The sequence below is a fragment of the Oncorhynchus mykiss genome, chromosome 25 (assembly GCF_013265735.2).
Source record: "Oncorhynchus mykiss isolate Arlee chromosome 25, USDA_OmykA_1.1, whole genome shotgun sequence".
Lineage (NCBI taxonomy): Eukaryota > Metazoa > Chordata > Actinopteri > Salmoniformes > Salmonidae > Oncorhynchus > Oncorhynchus mykiss.
This window is the reverse complement of record NC_048589.1, coordinates 832,528-857,378: the sequence shown is the minus strand read 5'-3', so window position 1 is coordinate 857,378 and position 24,851 is coordinate 832,528. Positions and strand designations below refer to the sequence as shown.

The window sequence follows — 24,851 nt, the reverse complement described above, 5'->3', positions numbered from 1 at the left end:
TTCTTTAACACTTTTTTGGTTACTACATGGTTCCATATGTGTTATTTCATAATTTTGATGTTTTCACTATTATTCTACAAAACTTTTGAATGGTACTGTACATGTACTTGAAATACATTTTACGGGAAGTTAAATATATTGCCATTTTTTTCCCGTATGGGAAGCACAAACCCTGAGCTCTGATGTCCAATATAGGAGCTTATCAGTGCCCAAATCTGCCATTTTCAACCTGTATATGGGTACGAGTGTAAAGGGCTACAACCCTTGTATCTAGCCATCCCCCACAATCACCCATCTGTTAGTGTTTGTTCCAGAGAAGTAGAAGCTACAATGTCAGTTGAAGTGAACAACACCTGCATCAATGAGAACACAAATCCAGCCCCTCAATCCGACTTGAGCTTATAGGGATAACCAGTGAGCAAGATCAGCTCAGTATCCCCCTACTTAATCCTCTTCCTGCAGTGTGGACTCTTGCTCTTTGACAGAAGCTTTGGAGAGGAATGCTATTGTCTCCTGTGTTCCTCCTCTGGTCTTGTGCCACTGAGAAAAGGAGGGTTGGGGTGTGTGTGTATGTGCGGGAGAATGATTGTGTGTGCGTATATGTGTGTGTGGAGGTGCATATATATATATATATATATACATATATATACATACACACAGTGCCTTCCAAAAGTATTCATTATTCCTATTTTGTTGCATTACAACCTGTAATTTAAATGGATTTTTATTTGTATTTTATGTAATGGACATACACAAAATCATCCAAATTGGTGAAGTGAAATGAAAAAAAAGAACTTGTTTTAAAAAAACAACCAAAAAATGGAAAAGGGGTGCGTGCATATTTATTCACGCCCTTTGCTATGAAGCCCCTAAATAAGATCTGGTTGCAACCAATTACCTTCAGAAGTCACATAATTTGTTAGATTGCACACAGGTGGACTTTATTTAAGTATCACATGATCTGTCACATGATATCAGTATATATACACCTGTTCTGAAAGGCCCTAGAGTCTGCAACACCACTAAGCAAGGGGCTCCAGCAAGCAAGCGGCACCATGAAGACCAAGGAGCTCTCCAAACAGGTTAGGGACAAAGTTGTGGAGAAGTACAGATCAGTGCTGGGTTATAAAAAAAAATTGGGAACTTTGAACATCCCACGGAACACCATTAAATCCATTATTAAAAAATTGAAAGAATATGGCATGACGAAAAACCTGCCAAGAGAGGGCCTGTAACGGCCGTTGGTGGAAGAAGGTGAGGACAAAAGCCCAGCGTGGTACGTGTTCGTCATTTATTAAATAGAACTGAACACTAACTGCAAAGTAACAAAAAATAACAACCGAAACAGCTCCGTCAGGTACAAAACAGAAAGCAACTACCCACACAATCCATGTTTGCAAGAGCTACCTAAGTATGGTTCTCAATCAGAGACAACGATAGACAGCTGTCCCTGATTGAAAACAAAGGAATACAAAAACACAGAAAAAGGAACATAGAATGCCCACCCTAGTCACACCCTGGCCTAACCAAAATAGAGAATAAATGCCTCTCTATGGCCAGGGCGTGACAGGGCATCCCATCAAAACGCACGAACCAGGCAAGGAAGGCATTAATCAGAGAGGCAACAAAGAGACCAAAGATAACCCTGAAGGAGCTGCAAAGCTCCACAGCAGAGATTGGAGTATCTGTCCATAGGACCAGCTTAAGCCGCACACTCCACAGAGCTGGGCTTTTACGGAAGATTGGCCAGAAAAAAAGCCATTGCTTAAAGAAAGAATTAAGCAAACACGTTTAGTGTTCGCCAAAAGGCATGCGAGAGACTCCCCAAACATAAGGAAGAAGGTACTCTGGTCAGATGAGACTTAAATTGAGCTTTTTGGCCATCAAGGAAAGCGCCATGTCTGGCGCAAACCTCTCATCACCCTGAGAACAGCATCACCACAGTGAAGCACGGTGGTGGCAGCAACATGCTGTGGGGATGTTTTTCATTGGCAGGGACTGGGAAACTGGTCAGAATTGAAGGAATGATGGATAGTGCTAAATACAGGGAAATTCTTGAGGGAAACCTGTTTCAGTCTTCCAAAGAGTTGAGACTGAGACGGAGGTTCACTTTCCAGCAGGACAATGACCCTAAGCATACTGCTAAAACAAAAGTCAAGTGGTTTAAGGGGGGACATTTAATAATTAAATGTCTTGGAATGGCCTAGTCAAAGTCCAGACCTCAATCCAATTGAGAATCTGTGGTATGACTTAAAGATTTCTGTACACCAGCAGAATCCATCCAACTTGATGGAGCTGGAGCAGTTTTGCCTTGAAGAATGGGAAAAAAAATCCCAGTGGCTAGATGTGCCAAGCTTATAGAGACATACCCCAAGAGACTTGCAGCTGTAATTTTGTTGCAAAGGGTGGCTCTACAAAGTATTAACTTTGGGAGGGGTGAATAGTTATGCACGTTCAAGTTCTCTGGGGTTTTTTTGGTCTAATTTCTAGTTTGTTTCAAAATAAAAAACATTTTGCTTCTTCAAAGGGGTTGGCATGTTGTGTAAATCAAATGATACAAATCCGCAACATATCCATTTTAATTCCAGGTTGTAAGGCAACGAAATAGGAAAAAATGCCAAGGGGGTGAATACTTTCGCAAGCCACTGTATATTATCATGTTTGTGGCAGTGTGGAGAATGGGAGTCTGCTGTGGAGGGTTCTGCCTCAGAGAGCACACATCTTTTGACTCCTCTGGCTGAGATTGGGGGATTAGCCTAATAGCCTATATACAGTAGCTTTAACAACAGTCCGCCAATCTCCCCTGTGCTTGCTACTGGCTCAGGTTTCTACTGGCTCCTTGTACAGACAGACAGAGCGGTTTGACAGAATGGGGGTGGGGGGGTTGGACAATCCATTGTGCTCCTGGCACTGTATTAAAGATATGCACATGCAAGGTGCACTTTGCATGCTAATAGGGTTTCCTGGCTCTTGGCCTTTTGGCTTTAGCCGCTCTATGGGGGACAGGTGCCAAAATTAAGTGGTTCCAAGGACAGCCTGTCAGCTTCTCTTGGTTTTCATCATCAAACCGATTATCTGTTTGTTGTATCCCTTCAGCCAGACCTTTTAAACACCACATAATGCTTCCCTTATCTACTTCATCTCTCCAGATGCCTTGACCTAGCCTTGAGTTCTTGGCTTCCTCACGTTCGTCTTGGGAGGTCAAAACCGACCGGTTCCTTATTAAACCCCCAAACCGGCAGGGTGGGAGAGGAGGTGTTTGCTAACGCTTTAACATGTTGACCGCTGTTTGACCTGAGGAAGGATGTGGCAGATGTCAGGAGGATGCTTGGGTAGTCCTCCAAGGACATGTAGTGGGGTCCCAGGAGGGTAGTTGACCCCTCGATCATCTAGAATCTGTACCTCTCTCTCCATTTTTCTCCTTTCTTTCATGCTTTCCTCTTTTACACAGGTCATCTCTGATCCACCCTGCACTATTTAAGCAAGGGCATTTGTTCATGAAATGGACAAACTGTATTCTGTCCAGCTCATTGGCTAATACACCTCTGTCAGATGACCCACCTCCTCTCAATGACAGCTGGGTTAGATTAGGTAGGATTTTTTTAAACTCCTACTACGGTATGTTTTTTTTTTTTTTAGATATTCAATAAACAGAGAGTGTTTGTGCCAAACTTGAAATGGGACAGGTGTCATGCCCTGGTCTAAGTATTTTGTGTTTTTCTTCATGTATTGGGTCAGCCCAGGGTGTGGCATGGGTTTTTGTATGTGGTGTGTATGTTTTTTTTATTTATTTTTTTTTACCTTTATTTAACCAGGCAAGTCAGTTAAGAACAAATTCTTATTTTCAATGACTGCCTAGGAACAGTGGGTTAACTGCCTGTTCAAGGGAGTATGTATGGGGATTGTAGCTAGTGGGGTGTTCTAGCTAAGTCTATGGCTGTCGTGGTTCTCAATCAGAGGCAGGTGTTTATCGTTGTCTCTGATTGGGAACCATATTTAGGCAGCCATATTCTTTGAGTTTGTCGTGGGTGATTGTCCTTAGTATCATGATGTCCTTGTTCTGTGTTAGTTTTACACAAGTATAGGCTGTTTCGGTTTTCGTTATGTTTATTGTTTTTGCAGTGTTTGTATTTAGATTCGTGTTTTGTTTGTTGAAGAAACATGGATCGCAATCTACACGCTGCATTTTGGTCCGACTCTCCTTCTCACCAAGAAAACCGTTACAACATGGCAGATACAGTGCATTCAGAAAGTATTCAGAGCCCTTGACTTTTTCCACATTTTGCTGTTACCGCCTTATTCTAAAATGTATAAAATATTTTTTTCCCCTCATCAATCTACACATAATGCCTCATAATGACAAAGCGAAAACAGATGTTTAGACATTTTTGCACATAAATTAAAAGCAGAAATACCAACCTGACAGAGCTTGAGAGTATCTGCAGAGAAGAATTGGAGAAACTCTCCAAAATCAGGTTTGCCAAGCTTGTAGCGTCATACCCAAGAAGACTTGAGGCTGTAATTGCTGCCAAATTGCAGTCACAGATTCTCAATCAGGGAGTGGCCGTTCAGACATTGAATCTGGAGGTTGCTGAACTTTAGGTGTCATCTTACAAGCTAGTCAATTAATTGTGATCTTTGTTCATGGCCTTGAGGGAAAAAGGTTAAAGAGGATAGGTTGAGTGAGTTAAAACCCCTTACACTTGGCCTAAATGAATAGGGCGAAATTGAAATGTTACTTAAAGAAAAAATATGGAAAGCATAACCATGATAGCAATTAAAAGAGAACAGTCTGGATATTATGGGAAATTATTAGACTAAAGGTGAGGACATAACAATTCATCTGACGCAAGATTGAAACAAAATATTACACTGATTTTATGCGCATTTTACATTTACTGTACTTTGATGCATTTGTTGATAACCTCAAGGGAGGTGATGGTAGTGAACTGGATAATTATCGACCCATCTCTATGCTCTCCTGTTTGGCTAAAATTCTAGAGTCATTGGTGAATAGGCAACTACAATCTTTTTTAACTGTTAACAATACTCTTTATAGTAATCAATCTGGCTTCAGACCTAAACACAGTACTATTATGGCCACTGTAAGTGTTGTAAATTATATTACTAATGCCCTAGATAATAGAAAGTACTGTGCCACCAAGATTTGTCTAAAGCTTTTGACACAGTAGACCATGCAATACTTTTGAGAAAGCTGTCGTCAATAGGATTGGGATTGGATGCCTGTCGTTGGTTTCATGACTATCTAAAGGATAGAAGTCAGGCTGTTAGAGTCGACGGCATCCAGTCGGAGCCATTGGAGTTGGTTAAAGGGGTCCCACAAGGTTCTATACTTGGCCCATTATTTTAATTATATTTTTATTTCACCTTTATTTAACCAGGTAGGCTAGTTGAGAACAAGTTCTCATTTACAACTGCGACTTGGCCAAGATAAAGCATAGCAGTGTGAACAGACAACACAGAGTTACACAGAGTAAACAATGAACAAGTCAATAACACATTGGAAAGAAAAAAGAGTCTATATACATTGTGTGCAAAAGGCATGAGGAGGTAGGCGGATAATTAAAAATGTTCAGATTAACACTGGAGTGATACATGATCAGATGGTCATGTGCAGGTAGAGTTACTGGTGTGCAAAAGAGCAGAAAAGTAAATAAATATAAACAGTATGGGGATGAGGTAGGTAAATTGGGTGGGCTATGTACAGCTGCAGCGATCGGTTAGCTGCTCAGATAGCAGATGTTTGAAGTTGAACGATCTTTGTAATTCGTTCCAGTCACAGGCAGCAGAGAACTGGAAGGAAAGGCGGCTAAATGAGGTGTTGGCTTTAGGGATGATCAATGAGATACACCTGCTGGAGCGCGTGATAAGGGTGGGTGTAGCCATCGTGACCAGTGAACTGAGATAAGGCGGAGCTTTACCTAGCATGGACCTGGAGCCAGGGGGTCTAGCGACGAATATGTTGCGAGGGCCAGCCAACTAGAGCATACAGGTCGCAGTGGTGGGTGGTATAAGGTGCTTTAGTAACAAAACAGATGGTACAGTGATAAACTGCATCCAGTTTGCTGAGTAGAGTATTGGCAGCTATTTTGTAGATGACATCGCCGAAGTCGAGGATCGGTAGGATAGTCAGTTTTACTAGGGTAAATTTGGCGGCGTGAGTAAAGGAGGCTTTGTTGCGGAATAGAAAGCCGACGCTAGATTTGATTTTAGATTGGAGATGTTTGATATGAGTCTGGAAGGAGAGTTTACAGTCTAGCCAGACACCCAGGTACTTATAGATGTCCACATATTCTAGTTCGGAACCATCCAGGGTGGTGATGCTAGTAGGGCGTGCAGGTGCAGGCAGCGAACGGTAGAAAAGCATGCATTTGGTTTTATTAGCGTTTAAGAGCAGTTGGAGGCCACGGAAGGAGTGTTGTATGGCATTGAAGCTCGTTTGGAGGTTAGATAGCACAGTGTCCAAGGAAGGGCCAGAAGTATACAGAATGGTGTCGTCTGCGCAGAGCTGGATCAGGGAATCGCCCGCAGCAAGAGCAACATCATTGATATATACAGAGAAAAGAATCGCCCAGAGAATTGAACCCTGTGGCACCTCCATAGAGACTGCCAGAGGACCGGACAACATGCCTTCTGATTTGACACACTGAAAACTGTCTGCAAAGTAGTTGGTGAACTAGGCAAGGCAGTCATTAGAAAAACCGAGGCTACTGAGTCTGCCGATAAGAATATGGTGATTGACAGAGTCGAAAGCCTTGGCCAGGTCGATGAAGACGGCTGCACAGTACTGTCTTTTATCGATGGCGGTTATGATATCGTTTAGAACCTTGAGCATGGCTGAGGTGCACCCGTGACCGGCTCAGAAACTAGATTGCACAGCGGAGAAGGTACGGTGGGATTCGAGATGGTCAGAGATCTGTTTGTTGACTAAGCTTTCGAAGACCTTAGATAAGCAGGGCAGGATGGATATAGGTCTGTAACAGTTTGGGTCCAGGGTGTCTCCCCCTTTGAAGAGGGGGATGACTGCCGCAGCTTTCCAATCCTTGGGGATCTCAGACGATATGAAAGAGAGGTTGAACAGGCTGGTAATAGGGGTTGCGACAATGGCGGCGGATAGTTTCAGAAATAGAGGGTCCAGATTGTCAAGCCCAGCTGATTCGTACGGGTCCAGGTTTTGCAGCTCTTTCAGAACAACTGCTATCTGGATTTGGGTAAAGGAGAAGCTGGGGAGGCTTGGGCGAGTAGCTGCAGGGGGGGTCGGAGCTGTTGGCCGAGGTTGGAGTAGCCAGGAGGAAGGCATGGCCAGCCGTTGAGAAATGCTTGTTGAAGTTTTCGGTAATCATGGATTTATCGGTGTTGACCGTGTTACCTAGCCTCAATGCAGTGGGCAGCTGGGAGGAGGTGCTCTTGTTCTCCATAGACTTTAAAGTGTCCCAGAACTTTTTGGAGTTAGAGCTACAGGATGCACATTTCTGCTTGAAGAAGCTGGCCTTTGCTTTCCTGACTGACTGCGTGTATTGGTTCCTGACTTCCCTGAACCGTTGCATATTGCGGGGATTATTCGATGCTATTGCAGTCCGCCACAGGATGTTTTTGTGCTGGTCGAGGGCAGTCAGGTCTGGAGTGAACCAAGGGCTATATCTGTTCTTCGTTCTGCATTTTTTGAACTGAGCATGCTTATCTAAGATGGTTAGGAAGTTACTTTTAAAGAATGACCAGGCATCCTCAACTGACGGGATGAGGTCAATATCCTTCCATGATACCCGGGCCAGGTCGATTAGAAAGGCCTGCTCGCAGAAGTGTTTTAGGGAGCGTTTGACAGTGATGAGGAGTGGTCGTTTGACTGCGGACCCGTAGCGGATACATCCTGGTTGAAGACAGCGGAGGTGTATTTGGAGGGCCAGTTGGTCAGGATAACGTCTATGAGGGTGCCCTTGTTTACAGATTTAGGGTTGTACCTGGTGGGTTCCTTGATGATTTGTGTGAGATTGAGGGCATCTAGCTTAGATTGTAGGACTGCCGGGGTGTTAAGCATATCCCAGTTTAGGTCACCTAACAGAACAAACTCTGAAGCTAGATGGGGGGCGATCAATTCACAAATGGTGTCCAGGGCACAGCTGGGAGCTGAGGGGGGTCGGTAGCAGGCGGCAACAGTGAGAGACTTATTTTTGGAGAGAGTATTTTTTTAAATTAGTAGTTTGGGTATGGACCTGGAAAGTATGACATGACTTTGCAGGCTATCTCTGCAGTAGACTGCAACTCCTCCCCCCTTTTGAAAGTTCTATCTTGACGGAAAATGTAATAGTCTCCGAATTTTTGGTGGCCTTCCTAAGCCAGGATTCAGACACGGCAAGGACATCAGGGTTGGCAGAGTGTGCTAAAGCAGTGAGTAAAACAAACTTAGGGAGGAGGCTTCTGATGTTGACATGCATGAAACCAAGGCTTTTTCGATCACAGAAGTCAACAAATGAGGGTGCCTGGGAACATGCAGGGCCTGGGTTTACCTCCACATCACCCGCGGAACAGAGGAGGAGTAGTACGAGGGTGCGGCTAAAGGCTATCAAAACTGGTCGCCTAGAGCGTTGAGGACAAAGAATAAAAGGAGCAGATTTCTGGGCATGGTAGAATATATTCAGGGCATAATGCGCAGACAGGGGTATGGTGCGGGTACAGCGGAGGTAAGCCCAGGCACTGGGTGATGATAAGAGAGGTTGTATCTCTGGACATGCTGGTTGTAATGGGTGAGGTCACCGCATGTGTGGGAGGTAGGACAAAGGAGGTATCAGAGGTATGAGGAGTGGAACTAGGGGCTCCATTGTAAACTAAAACAATGATAACTAACCTGAACAACAGTATACAAGGCATATAGACATTTGAGAGAGACATACAACAAGGCATACAGTAATTGCAGGTGTTGATTGGGAGAGCTAGCTAAAACAACAGGTGAGACAACAACAGCTAATCAGCTAGCACAACAACTGCAGGTAAAATGGCGATTACTAGGCAGAGAGAGTCGGATTAACTACACACAGAGACTGAGTTCGAGGCTGGGGCCGACAGATAAAACATAAACAAACAGAATGGAGTACCGTGATTAATGGACAGTCCAGCAGGCATCAGCTATGTAGCCAAGTGATCGCAGTGTCCAGGGGGCAGCAGTAGATGGGACAGGGAAGCCGCCACTACGCTAGCGACACAGGGCTGGTAGGGAGATGTGCCTGCTAGCAGGGAGATGTGCCTGGCTCACAGCTAACTGGTGCTAGCTTCGTGGCAGTGGCATTAAATCAAATCAAATTTCAAATCAAATCAAATTTTTTGTCACATACACATGGTTAGCAGATGTTAATGCGAGTGTAGCGAAATGCTTGTGCTTCTAGTTCCGACAATGCAGTAATAACCAACAAGTAATCTAGCTAACAATTCCAAAACTACTACCTTATACACACAAGTGTAAGGGGATAAAGAATATGTACATAAAGATATATGAGTGAGTGATGGTACAGAGCGGCATAGGCAAGATACAGTAGATGGTATTGAGTGCAGTATATACATATGAGATGAGTATGTAAACAAAGTGGCATAGTTAAAGTGGCTAGTGATACATGTATTACATAAAGATGCAGTAGATGATAGAGTACAGTATATACATATGAGATGAATAATGTAGGGTATGTAAACATTATATTAGGTAGCATTGTTTAAAGTGGCTAGTGATATATTTTACATCATTTCCCATCAATTCCCATTATTAAAGTGGCTGGAGTTGAGTCAGTGTGTTGGCAGCAGCCACTCAATGTTAGTGGTGGCTGTTTAACAGTCTGATGGCCTTGAGATAGAAGCTGTTTTTCAGTCTCTCGGTCCTAGCTTTGATGCACCTGTACTGACCTCGCCTTCTGGATGATAGCGGGGTGAACAGGCAGTGGCTCGGGTGGTTGTTGTCCTTGATGATCTTTATGGCCTTCCTGTGACATCGGGTGGTGTAGGTGTCCTGGAGGGCAGGTAGTTTGCCCCCGGTGATGCGTTGTGCAGACCTCACTACCCTCTGGAGAGCCTTACGGTTGTGGGCGGAGCAGTTGCCGTACCAGGCGGTGATACAGCCAGACAGGATGCTCTCGATTGTGCATCTGTAGAAGTTTGTGAGTGCTTTTGGTGACAAGCCAAATTTCTTCAGCCTCCTGAGGTTGAAGAGGCGCTACTGCGCCTTCTTCACGATGCTGTCTGTGTGGGTGGACCAATTCAGTTTGTCTGTGATGTGTACGCCGAGGAACTTAAAACTTACTACCCTCTCCACTACTGTTCCATCAATGTGGATAGGGGGGTGTTCCCTCTGCTGTTTCCTGAAGTCCACAATCATCTCCTTGGTTTTGTTGAGGTTATTTTCCTGACACCACACTCCGAGGGCCCTCACCTCCTCCCTGTAGGCCGTCTCGTCGTTGTTGGTAATCAAGCCTACCACTGTTGTGTCGTCCGCAAACTTGATGATTGAGTTGGAGGCGTGCATGGCCACGCAGTCGTGGGCGAACAGGGAGTACAGGAGAGGGCTCAGAACGCACCCTTGTGGGGCCCCAGTGTTGAGGATCAGCGGGGTGGAAATGTTGTTGCCTACCCTCACCACCTGGGGGCGGCCCGTCAGGAAGTCCAGTACCCAGTTGCACAGGGCGGGGTCGAGACCCAGGGTCTCGAGCTTGATGACGAGCTTGGAGGGCACTATGGTGTTAAATGCCGAGCTGTAGTCGATGAACAGCATTCTCACATAGGTATTCCTCTTGTCCAGATGGGTTAGGGCAGTGTGAAGTGTGGTTGAGATTGCATCATCTGTGGACCTATTTGGGCAGTAAGCAAATTGGAGTGGGTCTAGGGTGTCAGGTAGGGTGGAGGTGATATGGTCCTTGACAAGTCTCTCAAAGCACTTCATGATGACGGAAATGAGTGCTACGGGGCGGTAGTCGTTTAGCTCAGTTACCTTAGCTTTCTTGGGAACAGGAACAATGGTGGCCCTCTTGAAGCATGTGGGAACAACAGACTGGGATAGGGATTGATTGAATATGTCCGTAAACACACCAGCCAGCTGGTCTGCGCATGCTCTGAGGGTGCGGCTGGGGATGCCGTCTGGTTCTGCAGCCTTGCGAGGGTTGACACGTTTAAATGTTTTCCTCACGTCGGCTGCAGTGAAGGAGATTCCGCATGTTTTAGTTGCGGGCCGTGTCAGTGGCACTGTATTGTCCTCAAAGCGGGCAAAAAAGTTATTTAGTCTGCCTGGGAGCAAGACATCCTGGTCCGTGACTGGACTGGTTTTCTTTTTGTAATCCGTGATTGACTGTAGACCCTGCCACATACCTCTTGTGTCTGAGCCGTTGAATTGAGATTCTACTTTGTCTCTATACTGACGCTTAGCTTGTTTGATTGCCTTGCGGAAGGAACTGTTTAGCCAAGGTCCAGAGTTTACAGCAAGGATCCGGTGGAGTATTGGGCTCTAGCAGTGTATGAGTGGGGTTCGGGGGAACAGCTGAGTAGGCCGGGACGTGGGCCTCAGGGATAGCTTCGGTACTGGGTGCAAGCTAGCTGTGAACATCGGAAGTAGTGGTCCAGGGATTACAGCAGGAATCCGGCGTTGTTGGGGAGAGACAGTTCGATACTGGTAGACTGCCGAGTATTATCCAGGCTAAAAAAATAGGGCTGTCTGTGCAGAAGGTAAAAGCCGCTAGCAGTGGCTAACAATGACTAAATAGCTTGTAGCTAATTAGCTGGTTAGCTTCTGGAGGTTCTTGAATGTGAATTACTGTTCACTCTTTACATAAACGGTGATGAGATAAGAAAGTGTCAAATTAATTTATATGCTGATGACACTGTCATGTACTCTATCGCTTCAACGGCTGACCAAGCATTATCACTATTGGAGAAAGATTTTAAGATATTACAAGGTTTTTATATACAGCTGAAACTTGTTTTAAATGCAAAGAAAACACATTTTATGATTTTTAATTGGTTCAAAATGGTGGTTGAAAATACACTTGCACTTACGAGCTTAGATGGTTCTCGAATTAATCAGGTCTCTGCATAAAAATACTTAGGGATAAGGTTGGATAATAAACTGTCTTTTAAAATGCATATTGACAAACTTTGTAAACAGCTAAAAATCAAGCTAGGCTTCCTCTATAGAAAAAGAGTTTGTCCTCTACAAATTGAAGATTAATTGTACAAGCTACTTTTATGTCTGTTATAGATTATGGGGATATTATCTACATTCATGCTACGGTATCAACACGTAAATCGCTGGATGCTACTTACCATTGCACTCTTAGGTTTACTTATGAATAAACTGCCTTGTTATTTATCATCACTCATCCATATTAGGATTAGAATTCCTAAAACCAGGTCTTAAGCATGGATTACATGTATACACAGGGTCCAGCTGTTGGTCTCAATCTGTGTTCCTTGTTGAAATAAAGGTATAATAATAATAATAATAATGACGAAATCGGAAAATCTCTGTGTACATTCAGTAACATAAGACATTCAGCAACATACAACAAAAAAATGACAAAGGTTTGAGTGAGAGGTCTTACTGATGTTTTCAAGTGGTCACACACCTCTCCAAAGTGTGCACAGTTCCTAAGTAATTTCAATGCTCTTTTATGACTCAAAGAATAGTCTTCAACTATAAGATGTTTTTTTGAACTTTCCTAGCTGTGCCGTTGAGGAACTAGCGCAAGTATACTTGTAGTTGTTTTGTTTGGAACACAGCCCTACTTCCCCTCCATTATAAATCGCAATCTGTGTCTGGTGGCAATCATTTGAAAGCTTGTTCTATTGCCAACATGACTAGCTAAATTCCAAAATATGATCATACAGTGTTAGGCTTTCACAAGGCAATTCAGAGAAGCTGATCGACATTTGGTGCGCATAGAATGGAGTCATAAGTACATTCAGATGCGTTGTCTGCGGCCAAGTTTCTTCACAATACAACAAACATAGGCTCTGTATATTACTTGAGTTTATGATATGGAAATGTGAAGTGCGCATTTTGCTTGCTTGTATGACATAAGTGGTATTTATTTTAATTCTCAATGTCTCATCTTTCAAAATACATAGAGTCCTCATAATTTACAGCATTACCCTCACTGAGACCACCAAACATTTGCTAAAGTTGCCCAATTAGTGGAGGAAATGGGGTCTACTTCTCTTGCTTGCAGTGCTCAAGTTGTCAGTCAAAACCAATACAAAGCTGTGAAGCAAAGACCCTGAGCTCTGACATCATGTATAGCATGTTACTGTACAGCCACTGCATTCCAATTTAGGCGCATATCAGTGTCCAAATCTGCCATTTCAAACCATATACTGTGTGTAAACAGTTCCAATTGTAGTCCCCAATACGAGGAGACTTGTGTCAGGGCCCAATTTGACTATTTTACATTTGAGAGCAAGAGTGTTAAGTTAAACCTACATTTAGAACTCACTTTGTGCTAATCTACTGGGCTTTGCTTCAGTGAAGCCAGGCCGCCAGATGTATTTTGTGTGGAAATGGTGTCTATATTGTGACTCACGGGTCCAGAGAGATGTTGTAGTATAAAACCCCTGCTGCATGTCAGTGTTTACAGTCCGGTTTTCTTAGGTCAATTTAGCTGTATCATTTGGCCTCTCCAGCCTGTTAAAGGGAAATGCAATGAACATCCATCCCACAGCTAGGATAATAATATTTTATCCTAGAGAGGCAGCTGCCTAAAAATATAAGAACATTCTGAGACAGGGTTAAGATATAATCTTATAAAGCAACATACAGTGCCTTGCGAAAGTATTCGGCCCCCTTGAACTTTGCGTCCTTTTGCCACATTTCAGGCTTCAAACATAAAGATATAAAACTGTATTTTCTTGTGAAGAATCAACAACAAGTGGGACACAATCATGAAGTGGAACGACATTTATTGGATATTTCAAACTTTTTTAACAAATCAAAAACTAAAAAATTGGGCGTGCAAAATTATTCAGCCCCCTTAAGTTAATACTTTGTAGCGCCACCTTTTGCTGCGATTACAGCTGTAAGTCGCTTGGGGTATGTCTCTATCAGTTTTGCACATCGAGAGACTGAAATTCTTTCCCATTCCTCCTTGCAAAACAGCTCGAGCTCAGTGAGGTTGGATGGAGAGCATTTGTGAACAGCAGTTTTCAGTTCTTTCCACAGATTCTCGATTGGATTCAGGTCTGGACTTTGACTTGGCCATTCTAACACCTGGATATGTTTATTTTTGAACCATTCCATTGTAGATTTTGCTTTATGTTTTGGATCATTGTCTTGTTGGAAGACAAATCTCCATCCCAGTCTCAAGTCTTTTGCAGACTCCATCAGATTTTCTTCCAGAATGGTCCTGTATTTGGCTCCATCCATCTTCCCATCAATTTGAACCATCTTCCCTGTCCCTGCTGAAGAAAAGCAGGCCCAAACCATGATGCTGCCACCACCATGTTTGACAGTGGGGATGGTGTGTTCAGGGTGATGACATGTGTTGCTTTTACGCCAAACATAACGTCTTGCATTGTTGCCAAAAAGTTCCATTTTGGTTTCATCTGACCAGAGCACCTTCTTCCACATGTTTGGTGTGTCTCCCAGGTGGCTTGTGGCAAACGTTAAACAACACTTTTTATGGATATCTTTAACCTGTTGCGTCGACCAAACCCGGATCCGGGATTCTATTTACAGACCTAAGCTCATTACCATAACGCAACGTTAACTATTCATGAAAATCGCAAATGAAATGAAATAAATATGCCATCTCTCAAGCTTAGCCTTTTGTAAACAACACTGTCATCTCAGATTTTCAAAATATGCTTCTCAACCATAGGAAAACAATAATTTGTGTAAAAGTGGCTAGCTAGCGTAGCATTTAGCGTTAGCATTAGCGTTAGCATCCAGCACGCAAGATTTCAACAAAACCATAAAAGCCTTCAAATAAAATCATTTACCTTTGAAGAACTTCGGATGTTTTCAATGAGGAGACTCTCAGTTAGATAGCAGATGCTCAGTTTTTCCAAAAAAGATTCTTTGTGAATTCGAAATAGCTCCGTTTTCTACATCACATTTGGCTACCAAAAACAAAACGAAAATTCAGTCCTCAAAACGCGAACTTTTTTCCAAATTAACTCCATAATATCGACTGAAAACATGGCAAACGTTGTTTAGAATCAATCCTCAAGGTATTTTTCACATATCTCTTCAATTATATATATCGTTCGTGGAAGCATGGTTTCTCCCCTCAATCAAATGGAAAAGTACAAGCAGCTGGCGTTTGCGCACCGAATTCCACGCAGGACACCAGGCGGACACTTGGAAAATGTAGTCTCTTATGGTCAATCTTCCAATGATATGCCTACAAATACGTCACAATGCTGCTAACACCTTGGGGAAACGACAGAAAGTGTAAGCTCATTCCTTGCGCAATCACAGCCATATAAGGAGACAATGGAAAACAGAGCTTCAGAGATTCTGCTCATTTCCTGCTTGACGCATCATCTTGGTTTCGCCTGTAGAATGAGTTCTGGGGCACTTACAGACAATATATTTGCAGATTCTGAAACTTCAGAGTGTTTTCTTTCTTGTCAATAATATGCATAGTCAAGCATCTTTTCGTGACAAAATATTGCGCTTAAAACGGGAACGTTTTTTATCCAAAAATGAAATAGCGCCCCTAGAGATCCAACAGGTTAAGAAATGGCTTTCTTCTTGCCACTCTTCCATAAAGGCCAGATTTGTGCAATATACGACTGATTGTTGTCCTATGGACAGAGTCTCCCACCTCAGCTGTAGATCTCTGCAGTTCATGCAGAGTGATCATGGGCCTCTTGGCTGCATCTCTGATCAGTCTTCTCCTTGTATGAGCTGAAAGTTTAGAGGGACGGCCAGGTCTTGGTAGATTTGCAGTGGTCTGATACTCCTTCCATTTCAATGTTATCGCTTGCACAGTGCTCCTTGGGATGTTTAAAGCTTGGGAAATCTTTTTGTATCCAAATCCGGCTTTAAACTTCTTCACAACAGTATCTCGGACCTGCCTGGTGTGTTCCTTGTTCTTCATGATGCTCTCTGCGCTTTTAACGGACCTCTGAGACTATCACAGTGCAGGTGCATTTATACGGAGACTTGATTACACACAGGTGGATTGTATTTATCATCATTAGTCATTTAGGTCAACATTGGATCATTCAGAGATCCTCACTGAACTTCTGGAGAGAGTTTGCTGCACTGAAAGTAAAGGGGCTGAATAATTTTGCACGCCCAATTTTTCAGTTTTTTATTTGTTAAAAAAGTTTGAAATATCCAATAAATGTCGTTCCACTTCATGATTGTGTCCCACTTGTTGTTGATTCTTCACAAAAAAATACAGTTTTATATCTTTATGTTTGAAGCCTGAAATGTGGCAAAAGGTCGCTAAGTTCAAGGGGGCCGAATACTTTCGCAAGGCACTGTAGATGAGTCCTCTGTGGCAATTTAACTTTCACTTCCGTTGCAGTTCTCTTTCAGTTCTCGTTCATTTATCGTTCATTTCTCATCTCAACCTCACCTCAGATGCTGGGGAATAAAAGGATAAGCAAAGCGAGTCAGCGAGATGGTGAGCGCACGCAGCCTAACAGGCAGAGTAGGTGTATAATTAATGAGGTTACACTGGAATACAAAGAGAGTCCCCATCTGCTTTGATCCACAGCCCTTTTTTTTATTCCTGTCTCCTCTGATATACCATTGACAGAAGCTGTGAATTGGACAGGGGGAGCGGTTAAGGTGCTATGTTGCTGTTCATTAATGGCCTCGGGGTCTGGCATTTAAAGAAGCAGGCCGGTGGCCTTTGTCAACCATCACGACATTGGTTATTTTTGGAGAAAGGTAATCAGGGTGAGGAATATAGAGGGAATGTAGAGGATGGTGATGGATGTGGTCTGTAATGGACTCTGACACTTCTTGGGACAGCATATATCCTGAATGGATTGATATTGACACCGGCACTGAGGGTTAAGAGGACAGCCATATATATATAAATATAACCCACTGGACACAAACTGTTTTAATCAACGTTGTTTCAACTTAATTTGTCAACGTATTGTGAAGTGGAATCTAAGTGGAAAATAGATTGGAATTAAAAAATATGTTTTGAGGGTGAAATTTCAACACAGGATTATGTCATCAGGGTAACCACAATTCAACATAGACAAACATTTTATAAATATGTTGAATTTGATCCTTTAAAACAATGTCAGATCTTCAACGTTATGTCCTCTATCAGCAAAAAAAATCATTAGACTGGGCAGCACCTCCTACTGGAGAGTTGATAGCTACACTTTGATCTCCCATCCAGGGTTGTACCCAAGCCCAGCCCTGTTTAGCTATGATATTTGTCACTGTATATTACCAATGTGCTATCGTGAGAATGACTGATGAGAGTTCTCCATTTCAAAACTAAATAGCTGTCCCAGCTTACATTACAAATATCACTTGAGAACAGCCTAAATCAGTGTCAGCTAACCTTCTCAGGAACTGGACAACATCATCTCAGGGAACGGTATCAGTCCAAGGGCTGGATATTGAGAAACAATGAATGTACTGTCATCTTTCATGGAGGAGAACACCATGAGGTATATCACCAAGGTGTGCTTACTCTGATTCAATTGCCTGACTTATTCTCTCTGTTATTTAGCAGCCTGTTGTGTGTATAAGGAATAGTCAATTCCAGTGAAAGCCCAGGTGACATGAGTGAGCGGTACAATCGGCTAACCAATCGCAGTGGTATCAGGGCTGTGACAGGCAGTCATTGTATCCATGCTCGTACCATGCCCTAAGCAGCTGCTAGCACTAAGACTAGGGCTTTGTACTCCTTAGAATACATTGATGTAGTAGCAGCTCCGGCTTTACAGATTAATCTAAAAAAGGTCCATGAAATGAATCATTTATAACCTTAAAAAAAAGCCTTCACATTGGGTTAGGCGACTATTTGTTTGAGTACTGTATGTTTAAAGGCCCAGTAAGTAAGATAGGCTTCTTCCTCTGTAAATATTTGTCATTGTGATTGATTCAGCATGCAGAATCTAACCTAGCTACTCAGTGGATGACAGTAGTGCAGATCCAATTGAAATGGACAAGCCACGAAAGAAGACCACACCATCTTGATCTTGATGTAAATTCCCAGATCTATCTATCTAACCATGCAGTCAAGGCTATCTGGCAGTATGGGCCAGTATGAAGTGGTTTACCTGGCCTATCTCTCCAATTGAGGGTACAGTAATGGCTGCAATCATTACTGTAGGGATGCCAAGTGAATTTAAAGTGGGGTGGCTGGAGGCCACGGGAGGGCATTGGTTCGGTGCGGGGTTGGGGGGATGGGGGGGTGACTTTGTGTGTGTGGAGGGGGGGTGACTGTGTGTGTGTGTGTGTGTGTGTGTGTGTGTGTGTGTGTGTGTGTGTGTGTGTGTGTGTGTGTGTGTGTGTGTACAGCAAAAGGGTTTGAGTATTTGGTCATTAGCAACCCACTGATTTAGATATATTTAGTCCAGATTAAAATTGCAAAAACCGTATGACTGAACATATATCTCTTCACTGTCTATATGCTTAACTGGTAATGCTGTCCTTAATGTGTGCATATATTCTATTTACCATTACATTACCAGCCATATTAGATTGAGACTGAGAATTAACATGTTTCCATATTTTGTTTATTTATAAGAATCTATGCCTCTGTCTCGACTTAATTCAACACAGATAAAAACACTATTTTGATTATCCTTATTACCAGCTGCTTCCGCCCTCTGCATAATTCATAGGGAGGTTGTTATCAATCTCCAGGGGAACACAACACTGATTCCCATTAATATTTAATCTCACTGACTTCAAAGTCTCAGCAGAGCAGACCCCTGGACTAGGCCAATACATTGGACATGATTACTATGGTGGTGTTAAGCTCATTTGAACAGACAGATGGACAGACAGACAAACAGGCCGGGAGGATAATAGATGGACTTACAGAGGTACGGACATGTACTGTAGGCAGAAAGACAGACAGACATGACAGAGAGCTCATGGATAAAAATGTCTTGGTCAAAAAGCCTTTGCCCATTGTGTTTGAGGTGCGACGCTAAAACCAAAATCATTCAAGGACACAGAGAGAAAGCCATAATCAATATTTCTACAGATACTACTGCAAATTGTACATAATGCAACACTGTAGGTGTTCCACATCCATTGAGCATGTGAGATACATGAGAGCTCAGGCGAGACCACCAGTTTATTTACGTGTGTTCAGCCCATGCTATGTGTGCTCTCATCCATGCTAAATTTGTGTCCAACCCATGTTAATTGTGTCTTTCTCTACCATCCCCAGATGACAGTGCGTCGGCAGCCAGCAGCATGGAGGTCATGGACCGCATTGCCTCCCTGGAGCAGCGTGTCCAGATGCAGGAGGACGAGATCCAGCTGCTCAAGTCAGCGCTGGCCGACGTGGTGCGCCGCCTCAACATCTCTGAGGAGCAAAACGCCATGATTAACAGGAGGGGACCCACTAAAGGTAACTGATGTGTCACACAAACAGGCACAGACAGATACACACACATGTACATATGTATGCACACACGCATGTGCACACATCCCAGGGAGGTTTTATTAACGTTTTGAGAAGGTTTCAATAAAACACGGCTGGCTTAGGTCAACTTTTGAAAAACTCCAAGCACAGATAGGACACATGGAAATGAATTTATCATGCAAACACATTTCTTTTTTTCGTGGCACAGCATCAGTGCGATCCAAACCTATGATCTTCTGTTCTCTGTCCATGGGATTATTCCACTGGCCACCAGGATGGAGCTAGCGTGACATTTTTTTTTACTCAAACAAAGCTGTTCATTTTAGTGTATTCAATTAGTGGGTGTGGCCAACACACCTGAACACACTTAACAAGATAGACAATAGAGAGAGTTTTGTTGACACTTTCTTTGTGTTCTATGTTTTTAAATAACAGTTTTAGAATGTTCTTTAAACGTTACTAATGTTTTCTTAATGTTCTGATAACATGACATTTAGTAAACCCAGAGGAAACCTGCAGTACTGAACTTCCTACAGAAGAACATTCATTCTTAACCTTCCCTGAACTATTTGAGAACATTCCCAATGTCAAACCAGTTGGAGAACGCTCATAGGATATTACCAATCATTTTTTAAACGTAACCATGTGTTAACTTTTAGGAAACGTTCTGTTAAAGTAATGAAATACCAATAAAATATGTTTTTTGTCAAGTTCCTTAAATGTGCTGAGAATGTTCCAAAGCTAAGCAACTATTCTGCACCATTCCCAGAATGTTGTGGGAAGGTTGTATTCAAAATAACCATAGGACAACCACACTCTCACCAAGCTCTAAGAAACACGTGGTTCTCAGAACGTTATGTGCTGGCTGGGATAGGATCTCACACACCCACACACACGTGTAACCTTTTGGTTCCCTCCCATTCCCTCCCATTCTATTCTAGTCCTATTGTGTTTCTCCATCTATGGTATCTCACTGTTTACACTACTTCCATCTTCCTGTCATCCTTTCCTGGACTCTATTGTTGTGGTATGTGTATGTACCGCTGTAGACCCATCTTTGATGAAAAGGTCCCCATCGTCAGACAGCAATGGTGGAAAGCCAGGTAGGCTCTGTCCCTTCTAACATGGCCTGTCAGGTAGGCTCTGTCCCTTCTAACATGGCCTGCTTTGTGCAACTCTACTGAGCACAACTGTGTCTACTGTATCTTTTTAGTACGGTTTACATTTTAGGACATCCCTCCTAAAATGTACATTGTGCTACTGTGCACTAGTGTCTACTAAGCACTACTGTGTATACTGTCTGAGCACTAGCGTCCACTGAGTCTACTGACACTTAGCACATTGTCAATGAAGGACATTCTGATGTTGTTGCACTAGACTGCATGCCACTCAAGTTCCCTTAACTCAGAGTGGGTGAGAGGTGTTATGCTGTGGAAACACTTGCATGGTTTTTCCTTAATTCTAGCATGTCCTGACACCCACAATAAATATCACATTATGTGTCTACAATTAATTCACAGACATACTTTGAGATGCTAGTTACTTAGGTCAATTTTGTCACACAATGCATATTTTGACTGTACCTCAGTGAGATACAGGGTAAGTAATCGCTCCTCTGCTCTACACAGAGCCGACCCATGGCACTCAAACACAGTGGTTCGTTTGAAATACACAGTCCCCACTCACTCTCTCACTCTCTGACTGGTGCCCCTATTTGATCTAATTCTGCTGTATCACACACACACACACACACACACACACACACACACACACACACACACACACACACACACACACACACACACACACACACACACACACACACACACACACACACACACACACACACACACACACACACACACACCAGCTGGCAAAGCAAGCATAACAAACCCCACCAGCTTCTCTGCAGTGATAAATATTTCAAAGCCACTGCAGTCCATACAAATACAGGCCTTGCTACCCTTATCAGTGCTGTTAGCAATTATGCTGAGGAGGTAAAGTGGGCCCCTAATGGCATTAGAATGGAGCGCAGGGAGTCACTTGAGGGGTGAGTGATGGTCTAGCAGTGTGACTGCACATATTGAGGCATGTGTCTATTGAACTGTTGTTTCAATGAATCTCAAATCAATGTTATACCAAATACAATAAAATTGTATTTGTCACACGCTTCGTAAAAACAACAGGTGTAGACAGTGAAATGCTTACTTAAGGGCCCTTCCCATCAATGCAGAGAGAAAAGAAAGACAAATAATAGAAAAAGAATAACACAAGGGATAAAGGGTTCCAGTCTTGGTGCATCAACACCGCTTGAACAGTCTATGACCTGGCTGGCTGGAGTTGTAAAAAAATGTTTAGGGCCTTCCTCTGACACCGCCTTGTATAGAGGTTCTGGATGGCTGGGAGCTCGGCCCCAGTGACGTACTGGGCTGTACGCACTACAATCTGTAGCGGCTTGCTGTCAGAGGCCTGGCAGTTGACATACCAAGCGGTGATGCAGCCCGTCAATATGGTCTCAATGGTGCAGCTATAGAACTTTTTGAGGATCCAAGGGCCCATGCCAAATCTTTTCTGCCTCCTGAGGGAGATCACGACTTTGTTGGTATGTGTGGACCATGATAATTCCTCAATGATGTGGACACCAAGGACCATGAAGCTCTCGACCTGCTCCACTACAACCCCGTTGATGTGGTTGGGGGCATGCTTGGCCCTCCATTTCCTTTAGTCAGCTCCTTTGTCTTGCTGACATTGAGGGAGAGATTGTTGTCCTGGCACCACACTCCCAGGTCACTGACCTCTTCCCTGTCTCATCATCGTCGGTGATCAGGCCTACCACTGTCCAGTCGTCGGCAAACTTAATGATAGTGTTTGAGTCATGCGCGGCCACGCAGTCGAGGGTGAACAGGGAGTACAGGAGGGGACTAAGCACACACCCCTGAGGGGCCCCGTGTTGAGGGTCAGCGTGGCGGCCGTCAAGAAGTCTAGGATCCATTTGCAGAGGGAAGTGTTGATTCCTAAGGTCTTTAGTTTAGTGATTAGCTTGGAGGGCACTATGGTGTTGAACGCTGAGCTATAGTCAATGAACAGAATTATCACGTAGGTGTTCCTTTTGTCCAGATGGGATAGGGCAGTGTTTAGTGCAATAGAGATTGTGTCATATGTGGATCTGTTGGCACGGTATGAGAATTGGAGTAGGTCCAGGGTGTTTGGGATGATGGTATTGATATGAGTCATGGTCCGCCTTTCAAGGAATTTCATGGCTACAGATGTGCGATAGTCATTTAGACATGTTACCTTGGCATTCTTGGGCCCAGGGACTATGGTGGTTTGCTTGAAACATGTATTAGACTGGGTCAGGGAAAATCTATGTGGTCTCTTAAGTTCTAATCAAGAAACAAAAGCCTTCACACGGTATATGGAGCTCGAAGGGTAACAAACGCCATTGCAGCTAAAAAGTTGTATATGTGGGTGCAGTTGTTAATTCACCATTTCTGAAGGCGATGTTCAATACAGTTTGTCGAATGCTTCACTCAATCCCATTAATTTTCCATCAGTCTATTACTCATACACCTATTGTGGAGGGCAGTTTATTGATTTCCATATATTTTCAAGATTATAGAGGGCGTCTGAAGAGTTTAAAAATGTTGGACACTTTTCCAAAGTTCCCAGGTTTTTCAGAAAACCCAGGATTTCAGAAAGTTTCTAGCATTTTGCAACCCTATATCTGAATTTCAAAATTCCCAATAGCTGACCACTGTGAAAAGTGTAGTTTCTGCATGTTCCAGCTAGTTCAATGCGAAGCACCATTTACCCTGTGTTACTGTGTGTGTTTGTCTTACAGCCAGACCCATGATGGCTGCCCTGCCTCTAAGGCACACTGTCAGCAACGGCACTGTCCTGCCCAAGAAAAACTGTGGCACGCTACCGTCCCCCACCAGCTCCAGGAAGGATGCTGCTGCACCAGCAACCAAAAGGTAAACACAGCTCAAATGCTCCCCATTTCCTTCCCTTATGAAAAAAGATTGCAGTCAGAGAGCAGTATAACTCCAGTACACTGCAGTATAAATACAGTATGCTGCAAATAGTGCGACCAAAATAACAGTTTTTTTAACAACAGTAATTTTGCAGTAAACTGCAGTTTTGTAAGGGTTATGGTAGAGGCCTTAGGCCAGTAGTTTTCCTGACCATGTGACCTGACCAGCAGGGCCAGTTTATGAGATATCTCTCAACAGTATTTTTTTGTTCTGAGTAAAACCAACGCTGTTTTAGTTTTGGCTTTTTAAACCTAGAGCTTTAAAAAACTGGAGCAGTAATGACTGTGTTTTCTAGATTTGGGGTATTAATATTGTAGTATAGTCAGACTAAATTGTACCCTAAAGCTCAATAAGTGCACACTATTTAAATACACATTTCTTCCTCAACTAAAAATGTATACAACATATGAAATCATTGCACTTTTGATGTGTTTATTTTATTAGTCCACACAAAGTCAACACATTATTTGATTCCTGCAAACAGGAATCTGTGTGTCTTTCACTGTATTACTACTATCTCCCTGTGGCCTGTCTGCCTGTGCTAATTTTCCCCTCGCATAAGTGTACCCTCCTCTGAAGGGAGAGCCATTGACATTTAACATGAATAATAAACACAGGTACAGTGCTGTCACAGGCATCCCCATTTACACCACAGTGGCATTCAGAGATGGCATTGATTTACTGATTGGGGCTGACTGGGACCAAGGGAGTGCAGGTAATAAATCACAACTGGCAAGGGAACAATAGGCACTCCTCCAATGATGTTCATGCCTGGAGTCTAATTATCATAATCCAGGACTCAGGAATGGATGGTATATGGATGAGACTATAGAGTAAATAGGTACGAAGGGGAGGAGGGGGAGGGTGGGAGGGAGGGAGGGAGGGAGGGTGGGAGGGAGGGAGGGATGGAGTTCCTAACATGGATGCAGTATAGGTGAACCATCTCCAGACTGAAGCAATAGATATAGAGTGATATGGAGCTGACCAGGCTAGACTCGGTAACACACTAAGGCACAGGGGAAATGTCAAAGGTCTGTTGTGTATTAATAGGACTAGAAGTGTAATTGTTTGTCCATGCATGAAAGATAACAATGAATCCCTGGTCGTGTGCACATAGAGGCCAAATTGATTCGGCCTCCTTCAGATCTTGACTCCTGAACTTTAAGTCTTTGCACAAAGGACACCCATACTTTCTAACTCTGTGTTATTTTAGGATGAGAAGGAAGGAAGTCTGCAGGAAGCAGAA

At 43.3% G+C, this 24,851-nt stretch overlaps 1 protein-coding gene across 5 annotated transcripts in view; it reads left to right on the top strand.

The window, feature by feature from the left end:
- Positions 1–24,851, top strand: part of LOC110505212 (echinoderm microtubule-associated protein-like 1) — a 96,374-nt gene that overhangs the window by 30,600 nt on the left and 40,923 nt on the right. For 3 of the 5 annotated variants that reach the window (XM_036962505.1, XM_036962504.1, XM_036962508.1), the window contains exons 2-4: positions 19,374–19,556; positions 20,621–20,674; positions 23,413–23,545. In XM_036962505.1, coding sequence (XP_036818400.1) covers positions 19,374–19,556; positions 20,621–20,674; positions 23,413–23,545 — 370 coding nt within the window. The remainder of the gene's footprint in view (positions 1–19,373; positions 19,557–20,620; positions 20,675–23,412; positions 23,546–24,851) is intronic. The other 2 variants (XM_036962506.1, XM_036962507.1) reach the window with 1 other exon arrangement.